The sequence below is a fragment of the Gorilla gorilla genome, chromosome 4 (genome assembly GCF_029281585.2).
Source record: "Gorilla gorilla gorilla isolate KB3781 chromosome 4, NHGRI_mGorGor1-v2.1_pri, whole genome shotgun sequence".
NCBI lineage: Eukaryota > Metazoa > Chordata > Mammalia > Primates > Hominidae > Gorilla > Gorilla gorilla.
This window is the reverse complement of record NC_073228.2, coordinates 158,664,366-158,680,965: the sequence shown is the minus strand read 5'-3', so window position 1 is coordinate 158,680,965 and position 16,600 is coordinate 158,664,366. Positions and strand designations below refer to the sequence as shown.

The following is a 16,600-nucleotide window of genomic DNA, read 5'->3' as shown; positions in this document are numbered from 1 at the left end:
ATCCTCCTGCCTCAGCCTTCCAAAGATTGCTGAGATTACAGGTATGAGCCACTGCACCCGGTATTTTTTATTTTGTTTTGTTTTTTAGAGACAGGGTCCCACTCTGTCACTCAGGTTGGAGTGCAGGGCACAATCATAGCTCACTGCAGCCTCCAACTCCTGGGCTCAAGCCATCCTCCCACCTCAGCCTCCTGAGTAGCTGGGATAACAGACATGTGCCAGTAAGCTCTGCTAATTTTTTGTATATGTAGTAGAAATGGGGTTTTGCTACATTGCCCAGGCTGGTCTTGAACTCCTGGCCTCAAGTGATCCTCCCGTCTTGGTCTTCCAAAGTGCTGAGATTATACCTGTGAGCCACCGTGCCCAGCCAAGTTTCTGAGTTTTATTTTAGAAAGGAGTCTTCCTGTGCTGCCCAGGCTGGTCTCAAATACCTGGGCTCAAGTGATCCTCCAACCTCAGCCTCCCAAATAGTTGGGACTACAGGTGAGCACCACCATGCCTAGCCAATCTCCATGTTTGATTGTTAAGTGGAAAAAGCAAGGTGCACAACAAACATACTATGGTGCTGTTGCTAAAGGAGAAGCACAAGGCCTACACGTTTCTATTTACATAGGTAAGCTCTGGAAGGACATACAAAAATCTGGTCACAGAGGTTGTCTCTTGGGAGGAAAAAAAGGGGACTGAGGAGAAATAAAAAAAAGACTTTTCATTGTACATTCTTTTGACCCTATTGTATTTTATATCATTTGCACATTCGCTTATTTAAAAAGTTTTCAGAAATTTAAAAGCAGCTCTTTTTCCAAAGTGCTCCTCACTTCATGTCATGGGTCCTGTATCCTAAGTTCCCCTATTTCAATCACAGTGCAAATTCACCCTCCACAGGCATGCCTTTCCTGCATCTAGACTCACTAGAAATAGCTGATGCATCTCTCCTCCCTTGCCTGCCCTCCACAGGAAAAGAAGCAATGAAAAAAAAGAAAATGAGATCCTCTGGTCTCTGTCACCTTTTTATCAACTTGTACTACCTGCCATTATCTGACACCCACATCTTTTCTTGAATCTGCCTCCTCCTATGGGACAGCGACATTTTCTGAAGTTGCAGATGATGGAGAAAATTTTTTAAAAGAAAAAAAGGGGGCAGGGGGAGGGAAGCCCAGAGTTTGGCCAAATCCACATTTTTCAAGTTCCTGCTTGAGCTTAGATTCCCTTTCCGCTTTAAGGACATGCCCTCTGGAAAGAAGGGTGTTTTGTTTCCAGCCCACACAGACTCAAACTTTTTTCATCACGTGCCTGGTCCGAGCCAGTACGCAGCTCTGTAATGAGATCACCATGGCCAACCTCCCACCCGAGCAAAAACAAGGTTAGCCTGCAACAAAGCCGCAGCAGCAACAGCCACCAAAGCGGGGGCTGAAAGGGAAGAGAACTTAGATTTGACCTGTGCAAGGACCTCAGCAGCTTGGACACAGCCCACTGCAGAGGTAAGTGGGAACTACAGGGGAGGGGTGGTGTTTGTCTGCCACCACCGTGTCCTCTCTACTTATGGCAGAGTTAGATTTGCCTCTAAACAGGGTTAGATGGCAGGGTTAGAATTTGTCCTAGGACATTTCTGTAGTGCAGTCGCCTCCTTGTCTCTTACTAATGTCTGTATCCTCTGCCTGTGTTTGTACCATCTACCTCCTCAGTAGTCTAATTTTTCTAGCAATTGACAGGTGATTGTAATGGACAAGTAATTGTTTGACTTTAAAACCATTTGTAAAGGAGCAACTCCTAATTCAGAACTCAAATGAGAGGCAGAACAAACTGGAAGAGACTGTTGGGAAGCAACTGCTGCCTAATTGCTTCTCATCTCTAATCTGCCATCACCTGGAAGGTATGGGGCAAAATACAACAGTTTTAAAGTCTCTGGATAGATGTGTGGGCTATGAGCTAGACAAGTAGGTTGAAACTGTTTTGATGCAACATACTTGGATTTACCAACAGTGGCTCCAGTTGTGAAATCGTTAGTGGCTTGATAGTACCTATGGAAACACTCCACGAAGGTTATTGAGTAAAGGGCATACAGTAAAGTGTGTAGATGGAGATGAACAATAGAACAGTGGCTTTCAGGACCTTCTGGGGCTTAAGGCAAGCAAGACAAGATGCTGATTTGTGGGTTGCTTCAGTTTCATGTGCAATTCCAATTAAATTTTTTTGAGTGGGATATACAGATTCAATTCAATTTGCTAAAACACAGATGCACTGAGCATCAGCTTCTAACTTTAGTTACGAAAGTAATTAGCACAAGGGAATGGTGCTAAAATGTTCCATAGCAAATGTTGAACACTTTTTGAGGGCAAAAAGCAATGCTTTTGATTCGTGTATCTCTTATTTATTCGGCAAATCTTTCTTGAGTATCTGCTACATGCCAGGCTTGGGCTTGATTCTGTGGATCTCGTGGTAAACAAGACAGGCAGACTCTCGGCCTCATGGACATGCAATCAAGCAGAACAGTAAGCTCAAAGGGTGCAAGTACCATGCAGCAAAAGGAGTGAAGAGAGTATTACTAAAACTGGCCCATGGGAATCATTTTTAACCTTTCCTTTCATGCATTTCATCTTCTGTTTTTGGTTTTTTTTTGTTTGTTTTTTGTTTTTTGAGATGGAATCTCGTTCTGTCACCCAGGCTGGAGTACAGCGGCACGATTTCAGCTCACTGCAACCTCCACCTCCCGGGTTCAAGAGATTCTCCTGCCTCAGCCCCCCAAGTAGCTGGGATTACAGGTGCCCGCCACCACACCCGGCTAATTTTCGTATTTTTAGTAGAGATGGGGTTTCACCAGGTTGGCCAGGCTGGTCTCCAACTCCTGACCTCAGGTGATCTACCCACCTCGGCCTCCCAAAGTTATGAGATTACAGGCATGAGCCAACGTGCCCAGCCGCATTTCATCTTTGTTTTTTTTTGTTTTTTTGAGACAGACTCTTGCTCTGGCGCCCAGGCTGGAGTGCAGTGGCATGATCTTGGCTCACTGCAACCTCCGCCTCCCAGGTTCAAGCGATTCTCCTGTCTCAGCCTCCAGAGCAGCTGGGATTACAGGCGTGCACCACCACACCCGGCTAATTTTTATATTTTTAGTAGAGGCGGAGTTTCGCCATGTTGGCCAGGCTGGTCTCAAACTCCTGACCTCAGGTGATCCACCCACCTCGGCCTCCCAAAGTGCTGGGATTACAGATGTGAGCCACCGCTCCTGGCCGCATTTCATCTTCTTAAATGAATATCGGCCACTCTATCTTCTATATAAGCCTCAGATTAGTACAGATGTTGAGTCATAGCAGCTCCTCAAAACCCTCTTCACCAGAGGCTTTAAGCTGTGTAATTACATTACAGGTCAGTCTCCTCAGCCCTGGAGGTCGACTGCTCAGCTTTTTCCTAGCACACAGTCTGAGAGCAGAGGCTGAAGTAAGGGGAGCTCTAATCTTTGGGTCAGTTGCCCTCTCCCTGTGTCATTTCTTATGAAATAGAAGTTATGCTATTCCCAAAATACATACAGCACTAGGCAAAGTGTTAAGAAGCCTAGATTTTGCCAGAAACCATGTGGAGTTTGGAGCAAGTCATTTCTACTAACTAGGGCCTCCTCCTTAGCTTATAAAATGGAAGGGGTAGACCAGATGAACATGAGGTCTTTTTTCTCCCCCCTCTAAGAGTAAATTGTCTCAATAATTTTACAAGTTGTTTACAAAACAATACACATTCACATAAAGGTGATGTATTTATATCTATAAAATAGGAACATTCAGTAGGCTGGGCATGGTGGCTCACGCCTGTAATCCCAGCACTTTGGGAGGCCGAGGCGGGCGGATCACAAGGTCAGGAGATCAAGACCATCCTGGCTAACATGGTGAAACCCTGTCTCTACTAAAAATACAAAAAATTAGCCAGGCGTGGTGGCGGGCACCTGTGGTCCCAGCTACTCGGGAGGCTGAGGCAGGAGAATGGCATGAACCCGGGAGGCGGAGCTTGCAGTGAGCCAAGATTGTGCCACTGCACTCCAGCCTGGGTGACAGAGCAAGACTCTGTCTCAAAAAAAAAAAGGAACATTCATCAATCATGCAGAATATCCAGGAAACAAGAATATGAAAGAAAATCTGGGCCAGGCGCAGTGGCTCATGCCTGTAATTCCAGCACTTTGGGAGGCCAAGGTGGGTGTATCACCTGAGGTCAGGAGTTCGAGACCAGCCTGGCCAACATGGTGAAACCCCGTCTCTACTAAAAATAAAAAAAATTAGCCAGGCATGGTGGGGGTGGGTGCCTGTAATCCCAGCTACTTAGGAGGCTGAGGCAGGAGAATTGCTTGAACCCGGGAGGCGGAGGCTGCAGTGAGCCAAGGTCATGCCATTGAACTCCAGCCTGGGCAACATGAGCTAGACTCCATCTCAAAAAAAAAAAAAAAAAGAAAGAAAGAAAAAAGAAAATCTGAAAGAGTTGGGCTGTAGACAAATAAAATTCAAGATTAAACCGTCTGTATTCCTTCCAGCCTCACCTTATTCCCATGTCCTTTACTCAGATTCTTGAAATTGTAAACATTAGCTATAGCTTCACTGTGTCATTTATCTAGATTGGGGATTCTTTAATTAAAAGCCTGCATACTGAGAATCATCTGCTTTCAACAAAACCACATAGGCAGGGCAGAGTGGCTCATGCCTGGAATCCCAGCACTTTGGGAGACCAAGATCACTTAAGCCCAGGAGTCCAAGACCAGCTTGGGCAACATAGGGAGACCCCATGTTTACAAAAATTTTTTAAAAATTCGCCAGCATGGTGGCACAGACCTGTAGTCCCAGTTACTCAGGGGACTGAGGTGGGAGGATCACCTGAGCATAGAAGATTGAGGCTGCAGTGAGCTATGATTGAGCCATTGCACTTCAGTCTGGGCAACAGAGCAAGATGCTATCTCTAAAAAATAAATAAAATCCTTGGTTCACACTAAAAAAAAAAAAAACAAAAAACCAGAACCACACTAAAAAGTATCTAATTTGCTACTAGGGAGGCTGAGGCAGGAGGATCACCTGACCCCAGGAAGTCGAGGCTGCAGTGAATCACGATTGGGTCATTGCACTCCAGCCTGGACAGAGTGAAACCCTGTCTCAAAATAAATAAATAAATAAAATTTGGATAAACTCACAATAGAATATCAAATTCACTTTAAGGAAGTATCCATTCATTGTTGTAAAATATTAGAATCTTCGGCCAGGCATGGTGGCTCATGCCTGTAATCCTAACACTTTGGGAGGCTGAGGTGGGAACATCACTTGAGCCCAGGAGTTTGAGACCAGCCTGGGCAAAATAGTGAGACCCCATCTCTAAAAATTAAAAAAATAAATGTTCAAAAAATATTTACTTTTAGTGCACTTCCTTTCTTTCTGTCCTCTGAATGCATTCCATTCTAAAATAAGTATGCTATTATCCTCCTACTTTCTCTGGAAAATCAAAGTTATACGATGTTATAAAATAGGGCAAAAAGCATGTCTTATTCATCTTTCTATCCCCTGTGTCTAGCATTGTCTCTGGCATCTGATAAATGTTTCTTGAAAGAATGATTAGTATTTTAGAGAAAACGTGTCCTTTGGTATTCACACACACACACACTATCTAGTTCACTATTCATGGCGAATACAGGCCAATCTCATGCTTTTGTGTCCCTTTCAATCCCTGACACTCACCCTGTGTTCTTCAACATCAATGTATTCTATACTTTTGTAGTCTCAGTTGGTATAATGAGCACTGAATTCAAGTTCTGCCACTAAATATGTGTCCAGGCTGGGTGCGGTGGCTCACTCTTGTAATCCCAGCACTTTGGGAGGCCGAGGCAGGCAGATGATGAGGTCAGGAGATCGAGACCATCCTGGCCAACATGGTGAAACCCCGTCTCTACTAAAAAAAAAAAAAAAAAAAAAAAAAATACAAAAATTAGCTGGGTGTTGTGACGCACACCTGTAATCCCAGCTACTCAGGAGGCTGAAGCAGGAAGCAGGAGAATCGCTTGAACCCGGGAGGCAGAGGTTGCAGTGAGCTGAGATCACGCCACTGCACTCCAGCCTGGCAACAGAGTAAGATTCCATCTAAAAAAAAAAAAAAAAAATAGGTGTCCAACTTGAAGCCAAATACTAAATACCTCCGTTTCTTCAGATGGAAAATGGGGGCATCTGAATAGATGAGCTCTAATACAACTTCCAGTTTGTTTTGTTTGTTTGTTTGTTTTTTGTTTTGTTTTTTGAGAGTCTTCCTCTGTGGCCCAGGCTGCAGCATGAGCCACCACACCTGGCTAATTTTTTTTATATTAATACTTTGTGGATACAGGGCCTATGTTTCCCAGGTGGACTCAAGCAGTCCTCCCGCTTCAGCCTCTCAAAGTGCTGGGATGACAGGCGTGAGACACCATGCCCAGTCCAACTTCCAGTTCTTAAGAAGGCACACTCCAAAAGGTAGAAAAAAAGAATTAGTCAAGTCACAGAAAGTAATGACTATGGTACTTCAGTGTATTAGTAAATGTTGTTGCTAGTTTTATTTGCCAAAATTTCTAACTTGAACACTATCATTAGCAAACAATGTTAAGGAGCTTCTTTGGGTGAAGACCCACTGCCTACCATGTTTGAGGTCTCCCCTAGAACCTTTCTGACTGACCATGTTCATGTAAAACTGAAAACATGTCTGCAGGCAGGCAGAGAGGCACAGAAAGCAAGCTGCTTTGGCATAAAATATTCAGCAGAACAATACAATTGGAGGACTCAGTACCTAGATAAGTATCTCTGGAAATGGCATATGGCCATATTGGCGTAACTAAAGAATAAATGACATGTCAGGAAATGCTTTGTTTGTTCTAATGAAATGAGATGTCAACAGATAAATGCTGCTGCTCTTACAGCCGAGAAGCCTTCTCACCACCAGAAAGTAAGCAATCATTTTCCCTTTGGCCAGAAGGTGTACGTAGAGCAGAGGAGTCCAGTGTCAAACATACTTATCAGCCCCTAATCACTCAGTCTCAGCAATACGCAGTTTCCATAACATGGACACAGTGGGCATGATCAGCACTCTGCCCTGTAGAGTGAACCAGAGCTGTCTTCTTCCAGAGCCAAGATCTTATTGTACTGACAGTCATCCTAGTTCCTCTTGGTTTTTGTTTTTAATTTCAATATCTGATTGTTTATTTATACTTTATACCCAGCCTATATGTCAAAAGGGTTTGAGGTAGTTTCCAATAAAAGGATATATAGAACAGCTTCAAATAAATAAAAGCTGATAAGAAACCATCAGACAATAACCTATATCATTTTGGTGGGGAAGGTGTGATTTGTAGAGAAAATAAACAGGTGCTTTAAAAAGAGGGAAGAATGGATTGTCCAATTTTCTTTGCACACCATAAGAAAGCATACCACTTCTTCCAGAGAGGCAAAACTTCTGTGCACTTATTTCTGTTTTGGTCTTTATCTGACTCAGTCTCTATATGTACTTTTCTTTTTTTTTTTGGAGGCAGGGTCTTGCTCTGTCATCCAGGCAGGAGTGCAGTGGTACAATCACAGCTCATTGCAACCTCCACCTCTCCAGCTCAAGTGATCGTCCCACCTAATCTTTTTAATTTTTTGTAGGGACAGGGTCTCACTATGTTGTCCAGGCTGGTCTTTTTTTTTTTTGAGACAGAGTCTCACTCTGTTGCCTAGGCTGGAGTGCAGTGGCGCAATCTCGACTCACTACAGACTCCACCTCCTGGGTTCAAGCAATTTTCCTGTCTCAGCCTCCTGGTAGCTGGGATTACAGGCACCCGCCACCATGCCCAGCTAATTTTTGTATTTTTAGTAGAGGTAGGGTTTTGCCATGTTGGCCAGGCTGGTCTTGAACTCCTGACCTCAAACGATCCACCCACCTCAGCCTCCCAAAGTGCTGGGATTACAGGCATGAGCCACTGCACCCGACCCAAGACTGGTCTTGAACTCCTGAGCTTAAGCAATCCTCCTGCCTCGGCCTCCCAAAGTGCTGGGATTATAGGCATGAGCCACTGTGCCCGGCCAAACATTTCTTTATTGGAATCATCATCTATATCCTCATAAAAAGTATACTGCTTCTTCTTAACAACTAAATAATGGAGTAAGGAATGTCTTCAATGGCTATTTTGGTATTCATGTGGCAGACTGTTAAATATTTTTTTCTCTTCTATCTATCTTGTTTAACTATGGTCTGACTAAAAACAGCATTCTTTGGATAAGCTAAAATGCAGTCTGGGAAGAAAGTTCAGTTTTGTAGTTGGAGACCATGTATCCAAGAGCATGAAGAAAGCCTGGACACTGTCTTCCTATAGAGATTTCTTGGTGTACCAGATCTCCTACCTGTCTAGTAGTTTCTTAGCTCTGGCATAGACCTCTAGCCCAGTACTTTGGATATAAATTTCAGAATGATGAATATGTGTCCAGACTGAGAGTTTCTCATTTTTGCATCTTCAGCACTTTCTACAGCTCCCTGCACATAGTAAGTTCGTAAATGTTTTTGGAAGGAATGGATGAGCTCCTAAAGATCAAAGGCCATGTCTCATTTGCTTTGCAAGCTCTTAGCAAAGATAATGGAGTTGATAAGACAGGGAAAAGGCTAGGAGACTTGGACTTGTGAGTGAAGTTCCCTGTGGCATGGCATAGCAAGAAGAGTTCTGTAAGCTTGAAAAGCAAACAAACCCCAAATCCTCTGTACTCCCTTCCCAAACAAGATGGTTATCTCAACAGGGTCAACAGAACCTTTTATACTTCCTAACAAACACTGAAGAGGGAAATCCACACTAACGTGAAGGCTCTGCCTGTTTTCAAATGGTTTGCAGACATTTAGATCTCCCAAGTATTTCCCAAGTTGAGGTGTTTGACACTTGGTTCCTTGTCATTAAATATTTGAGCTGGGCCTGGTGGTTCATGCCTGTAATCCCAGTGCTTGGGAGGCTGAGGCAGGAGGATCTCTTAAACCCAGGAGTTAGAGACCAGCCTCAGCAATATAGCAAGACCCTATCTCTATTTTTTTTTAAAAAAAAGGGCCGGGCGCAGTGGCTCACACCTGTAATTGCAGCACTTCGGGAGGCCGAGGCAGGCAGATCACGAGGTCAGGAGATTGAGACTATCCTGGCCAAAATGGTGAAACCCCGTCTCTACTTAAAAAAAAAAAAAAAATACAAAAATTAGCTGGGCATGGTGGTGCGTGCCTGTAATCCCAGCTACTCGGGAGGCTGAGGCAGGAGAATTGCCTGAACCTGGGAGGCAAAGGTTGCAGTGAGCCGAGATTGCACCATTGCACTCCAGCCTGGGTGACAGAGCGAGACTCTGTCTCAAAAAAAAAAAAACACACACACACACACAAACGGCTGAGCGCAGTGGCTCACGCCTGTAATCCCAACACTTCGGGAGGTCGAGGCGGGTGGATCACAAGGCCAGGAGTTAGAGACCAGCCTGGCCAATGTGGTGAAACCCCATCTCTACTAAAAAAAAAATACAAAAAAATTAGCCGGGCATGGTGGTGCATGCCTGTAATCTCAGCTACTAGGGAGGCTGAGGCAGGAGAATTGCTGAACCCAGGAGGTGGAGGTTGCTGTGAGCTGAGATTGTGCCACTACGCTCCAGCCTAGGTGACAGAGTGAGACTCCATCTCAAAAACAAACAAACAAAAACACACAAACAAACAAAAAGGGTGGGGGAAATGAAACATTTGATAGGTTTAGCCCTAAAAGTACCTAACACCACTACCTCCCTTATGCTTAATGATCCATGCTTTTTGGGACTCCAGAGAGCAAACAAAGTGCCAGGCTGAAAATGACACAAGCCAGGCACGGTGGCTCATGCCTGTAATCCCAGCACTTTGGAAGGCCGAGGCAGGTGGATCATCTGACATCAGGAGTTCGAGACTGGTCTGGCCAACATGGCAAAACCCCAACTCTATTAAAAATACAAAAAAATTAGCTGTGCATGGTGGCAGACCCCTGTAATCCCAGCTACTTGGGAGACCGAGGTAGGATAATCGCTTGAACCAGGGAGGCGGAGGTTGCAGTGAGCTGAGATCGTGCCACTGCACTCCAGCCTGGGCAACAGAGTGAGACTGCCTCAAAAAAAAAAAAAAAAAAAAGAATATGACTTTGCCTCATCCCAGAATCCTAGCACTGTGTGAAGGGCAGCTTCTCTGAAGGGACCCTTATCCACCTTGGAGATGTGAGCCAAACTCAGAATCAAGCCACAGGAACTGCTTAGGACAATGAGGGTGGAGAAAATCATTATTTAAAGAATAATTCTTTGGAATCTTCATAAGCCCAATTTATTAAATAATGTCTGTTGTCCTAGTTGTGGGGCAGGGGTGTTTACAATTGGTTTAAGCTGAGACTTACCATCCTGAAATGCTTGCTCAGCTGTCCTTCTGGAAGCTCAGGTGGTGCAGAATATGACTACAGAGCACCCTCTAACCCCCAAGTCCACAGAGGAATCCCAGCCACCATTCAGTATCAGAACCTGGAGTGAAGGAATGCCTGCAGCTGCACTCTACTAACTTCTCTTTTTCTGGTTTTCCTAGAACTTGCATTGAGGTACAAACTGCACACTTACAAGCCTCAGTAGCTTCCCTTGCTGTCAGTCAAGCAATGTTTGGGAAGGGAGCAGGGGAAGGGAGCATGGGTAAAGCAGGCCTGGGAGTGTGGACAGGGCCCTGTATTATCTAGAGTGTCTGAAACCCATTCCCCTGTCTCCGGGTAGGGGTTAGGCCTACGCCACACCAAACATCCTGGTGCCTGCTCTCAAGTCAGACAGTGTCTCCCTGGCAGGATATCAGATGCCTCGGTATTTCTCCCTGAGAGGCTCTTCCTCTGAGCTAACTGTACCCCTCCTGCTGTAATAGGACTCACAGTGGTAATGATAAGCAGCTTGCTTATCACCTCCTTCTGGTGTCCTAACTCCTCAAACACTGAAAGACACTTTATAGGTCACCATTCTCTCTTCCTTTCTTCAGCCTAAGTAATCTGTAAAAAATGTGGGCTGGGCACAGTGGCTCATGCCTATAATCCTGGCACTTTGGGAGGCCGAGGCGGGAGGATCGCTTGAGCTCACAAGTTTGAGATCAGCCTGGGCAATGTAGTAAGACACTGCCTCTACAAAAAATACAAAAATTAGCTGGGTATGGTGGTATGTGCCTGTAGTCTGTATTCCCAGCTACTCAGAAAACTGAAGTGGGAGAATTGCATGAGTCTAGGAGGCTTGAGCCTGGGAGGCAGAGGTTGCAGTGAGCCATGATCATGCTACTACACGCCAGCCTGGGCAACAGAGCAAGACCCTGTCTCAAAAAAAAAAGAAATGTGAATGAGGCTGGGCATGGTGGTGTACACCTGTAGTCCCAGCTACTCAGAAGGCTGAGGCAGGAGGATCCCTTGAGCCCAGGAGTTTGAGTCCAGCATGGTGAGACCCCATCTCCTAAAAAAAATCAATTTAAAAAAAAGGGTTCACGGGTGTAATTTCAACACTTTGGAAGGCTGAGGCAAGAGGACTGCTTGAAGCCAGGCAAGAGGATTGCTTGAAGCCAGGAGTTCAAGACCCCCGTCTCCTAGTTATTAAAATAAAAATAATAATTAAAAAAATGGGTCAAAGGGGAGCAGTTATTTCCTAAAGTCATAGCTGGTAAACATGCATTTAGAATAATAAAACCAAGTACAATCATATACAAAAGAATAAAACATCCGTAGAGATGGAAATAAGTGGCACGAAGTGTAGTCTGGAACCTGGGTCCTAAGCCTGGCTCTGCTACTTATCATCTATAGACTCTGGGAGGTCACCTGCCTCTTCTTGTCTAGGTTCTTTCATCCTTGTAACATGGTGGGACCAGATGATCTGTAGTGCTCTTCTCCAGCCAGTTATGACACTATCTAATAGGGATGGCCAATGGGATAACACGTGCTAACTTCTCTGGACTGGTGTGCCTGCCTTGAGTGCTGTGGTTGGGTCTGTGAGTTTAGTTAGTCTCAGGTGAAAGATGTTGGGAATGACAGGTGCTGTCAACCAGGGATGACAGAGTGATGGAGGAGAATTTGTCATCTAAGTTTCAATTACTATTATTTAAATTTAAAATTTTTGAACAACTAGTACATTCATATGGTCCAAAATTTCAACCATATAAAAACATAAAATATTTATTGCCAGTATTGTTCTATTGTATTGTTCTTTTTTTTTTTTTTTTTTTTTTTTTTTGAGACAAGGTCACACTCTGTCGTCCAGGCTGGATCAGTGGCATGATCATGGCTCATTGCAGCCTCCATCTCCCAAACTCAAGTTATCTTCCCAGTTCAGCCTCTCAGGTAGCTGGGACCACAGGCATGTGCTACCACACCTGGCTAATTTTTTTTTAAATTTTTTGTAGAGACAGGGTGTCTCTATGTTTGCCCAGGCTGGTCTCAAACTCCAGGACTCAAATGATCCTCTTGCCTTGGCCTCCCCAAGTGTTGGGACTACAGGTGTGGGCAACTGCACCCAGCCTCAGACGTATTTCTTTTCTTTTCTTTTTTTTTGAGATGGAGTCTTGCTCTGTTGCCCAGGCTGGAGTGCAGTGGTGCGATCTTGGCTCAATGCAACCTCCGCCTCCCGGGTTCAAGCAATTCTCCTGCCGCAGCCTCCTGAGTAGCTGGGACAACAGGCATGCACCACCATGCCTGGCTAATTTTTGTGTTTTCAGTAGAGATGGGGTTTTGCGGTGTTGGCCAGGCTGGTCTTGAACTCCTGACCTTAGGTGATCCACCCACCTTGGCCTCCCAAAGTGCAGGGATTACAGATGTGAGCTGCCCGCACCCAGCCCTCAGACATATTTCTAATGATTGTCCTTCTAGCCAATTCTTGTTAGGCTGCATTTTTAAAGGAGGTTAATGCCTGATATTCATATCCTTTTTCTTTTCCATAGAACTGTTGATTGGTTTCAGAAAAATCTTGGTCCATGTTTTTAAACCAACCAACAAGTAATACTAAAGAACAAACCAGCACTTTGGGAGGCCGAGGCTGGCGGATCACAAGGCCAGGAGATCGAGACCATCCTGGCTAACACGGTGAAACCCTGTCTCTACTAAAAATACAAAAAATTAGCCGGGCGTGGTGGTGGAAGCCTGTAGTCCCAGCTACTCAGGAGGCTGAGCAGGAGAATGGCGTGAACCTGGGAGGCAGAGCTTGCAGTGAGCCAAGATTGTGCCACTGCACTCCAGCCTGGGCGACAGAGCGAGACTCTGTCTCAAAAAAAAAAAGAACAAACCAAACCAACTTGCTAGAACTACTCTTTGAGTTCTGGGTAGTTCATTTTTTTCTCTTACAGCAACAGCTCTCTAATAAAAGGGAGAAATGAAGACAGCATAAATAAGTTTTTTAAAAAGCATTGTAATACATTTTTGGCGAGGTGTAGTGGCTCATGCCTGTAATTCCAGCACTTTGGGAGGCCAAGGCAGGAGGACAGTTTGAGTCCAGGAGTTTAAGACCAGCCTGGGCAACGTAGTGGGACCCTGTCTCTTAAAAAAGCATTATCATACATTTTTTGTAGTTGGTAGACCTAGTAGCCCCCTCCCTTCCACCACTCTTTTTCTTTTCTGGCATTTTTCTAGCTATTCTTGTACATTTATCTCTCCATTAAGTTTTCAAATCAATTTGTCTGGTTTCAGGAAGAACAAAAAGCCAAATTTTTTTTTTTTCAAAAATCACTGCTAGCCATACACTTTGACTTTCTCCACTCCCTACTTCCTTAGATGTTTATGAAAATAACTCCCCGGCTCGCCTGTGCTTTCTCATTCCAGATGAAAGGAGAAGCTGGACATATGCTACACAATGAAAAGTCAAAGCAGGTAAATGCCAGCACCTCGCCCCCAAACTGGTGAGAATGTAGTCAGTGGCTCTTTGCCATAGCTGCACTTGCTATGCATCCAACATCTCCCCCAAGGTTTAGGGGTGGCTGACACATGGTAATGTCTTCGTTTTCAGTAACTGAGCAGAGTTCACTTGACTGCAAACTGCCTTTTACCCACAACCCCTTTGCCTGAATGCAGACTGCGAATGTGCGTTATGGAATTGAAAAGCGTTGTAACTGTCCTCCCTTCTCCTCTTGGCTCTCCTGCCTGTAGCCCTTGGCATGCCCTATGCCTCGGGCCTTTGGAAAACCCCTTTCTATAACTTTCCTGGGGACAACAGAGGCTTTCTGGAGGTAGCTGAGAACTGGCCCTTGACCCCAGCTGACTCCTGCACTGCGTTTTCCTGCACTTCACAGAGGACCTTTGTCCTGTTTATATTTCCTTCACCTGGGCTGCTAGAGAGATGAAAAAAACCCAACATCCCCGAACAAATATATAATCCTGTATGTGAAATTGAGGTTTTAATTTGACTTAATTTGGTTTGATCAAACTCAGAAGATTAAAACTTCCAATGAGTCTAGAAAAGTTCCTGAAAAGAGCCCTTAAATTCCAAACAAAGGAATAACTGGAAAAGCCCAAGGTCACCAGTCTAGCAAACACAGGGCGACCTTTGAATGGCCCATGTAAAAGAACAAGTTCTGGTGGGTTACAGTGGCTCACACCTGTAATCCCAGCACTTCGGGAGACTAAGGCTGGAAGATCACATGAGGCCAAGAATTTTGGACCAACCTGGGTGACAGAGAATAACATTGTCTCAAAAACAAACAAACAAAAAAACAAAAAAAAGAACAAGTTCCTCCAATTGGTCTGGCCAATCCAGCCTGAGAGAGAGAGAGAGAGTGTGTGCACGTGAGAGAATGCGAGTCAGTGAGTGAGCATGCTCATTTCCAAAGCTCAGGACTAGCCCTTCAGAAAAACATCCCTGCCCATGAAAAATGACTTCTGCTTGGTCTTTTGATCAGAAGTGGGATAGGATAATGCTGAGAAGAAACAGTTCAGTGCAGATTCAGATTGCTTAGAATGGGTGAATTAAAACAATGTTTCCTCAGATCTTGAAAGTCTGGATTAAAATGTAGTGTCCTGGCCAGGTGTAGTGGCACATGCTTGTAATCCCAGCATTTTGGGAGGCTGAGACAGGCAGATCACCTGAGGTCAGGAGTTCAAGACCAGCCTTGCCAACATGGCGAAACCCCATCTCTACTAAAAATCCAAAATTTAGCCGGGCTTGGTGGCAGGCACCTGCAATCCCAGCTACTCCGGAGGCTAAGGCAGGAGAATTGCTTGAACTTGGGAGGCAAGAATTGCTTGAACTTGGGAGGTGGAGATTGCAGTGAGCGGAGACTACACCACTGCACTCCAGCCTGGGCAACACAGTAAGACTGTCTCAATTAAAAAAAAAAAAAAGTAAAAAAGTAGTGCCCCATTAGCTAATTGCAGATGAGCCCCAGGCACACACAGGGTAGGGACCACCACCTCCAGTTCTTTCCTATGAAAGAATATGAGCAGACCCCGTCTGAGTTTAGAAACGGAATATGAGTGGGTCATCTGTAATTCCTGTCTGTGGTACAATGGAAACTGGTGATACACCTGGCAGCTGGTGTTTTCCCTCTCTGAATCTGGGGCATTGTTTGGTCATCGAGCTCACAATGACTTCTGGTTTAGAGGAGAACCTTTTGGAGGAGAATATACAAGGACCTCCCAGTGATTTCCAGTGGTCTCTCCTTGACCCACAGAATGGCTAGTCGTCTTGTCCAGCTGGGAGCCTGGGCTAATCTTGCTGGAAGGCAGAGAGGGGTTATTAAAAGTCAGAAAGTGGCCGGGCACAGTGGCTCGTGCCTGTAATCCCAGCACTTTGGGAGGCTGGGGCAGATGAATTGCTTGAGGTTTAGAGTTCTAGGCCAGCCTGGCCAACATGGCAAAACCCCAGCTAACTTCTCTACTAAAAATACAAACATTAGGTGGGCATGGTGGCAGGTGCCTGTAATCCCAGCTACTCAGGAAGCTGGGGCAGGAGAATCACTTGAACCCTGGAGGCAGAGGTTGCAGTGAGCCGAGATGGTGCTTCACTCCAGCCTGGGTGACAGAGCAACACTGCCTCAAAAAAAAAAAAAAAAAAAAGTCGGCCGGGCGCGGTGGCTCACTCCTGTAATCCCAGCACTTAGGGAGGCTGAGGCGGGCAGATCACAAGGTCAGGAGATGGAGACCATCCTGGCTAACATGGTGAAACCCCGTCTCTATTAAAAATACAAAAAAATTAGCCGGGTGTGGTGGCAGGCTCCTGTAGTCCCAGCTACTCCAGAGTCTGAGGCAGGAGAATGGCATGAACCCGGGAGGCGGAGCTTGCAGTGAGCCAAGATCGTGCCACTGCACTCCAGCCTGGGTAACAGAGCGAGACTCTGTCTCAAAAAAAAAAAAACAAAAAAACAAAAAAAGTCAGAAAACGTGTACAATTCACTCTTTTCTTCTAAAACAAGAGGAGGGTAGGGATGGAAGAAATAGGCCTGGCCTATGCACACAGTGAAGCCTGTATGACTAGGAAAGGATTTCCTCATCATGGTTTTGGCAGATGCTGCTATGATGACTATCTCAACCTTGCCTGCCCATTGGAATTAACTGGGGAGCCCAGGTCCCACCCCCAGGGACTCTTTATATAATTGGATTGGAGGGGACCCTGGGTATTGGGACTTTTTTAAA

General features: G+C 45.2%; 1 protein-coding gene across 4 annotated transcripts in view; it reads left to right on the top strand.

Moving 5' to 3' along the window:
• FAXDC2 (fatty acid hydroxylase domain containing 2) overlaps nucleotides 1-16,600 on the top strand; it is a 39,533-nt gene that overhangs the window by 6,111 nt on the left and 16,822 nt on the right. For 3 of the 4 annotated variants that reach the window (XM_004042876.4, XM_055387272.2, XM_055387271.2), the window contains exons 2-3: nucleotides 955-1,478; nucleotides 13,796-13,843. In XM_004042876.4, the coding sequence (XP_004042924.1) occupies nucleotides 13,796-13,843 (48 nt within the window). In that variant the 5' untranslated portion in view covers nucleotides 955-1,478. The remainder of the gene's footprint in view (nucleotides 1-954; nucleotides 1,479-13,795; nucleotides 13,844-16,600) is intronic. The other variant, XM_055387270.2, reaches the window with a different exon arrangement.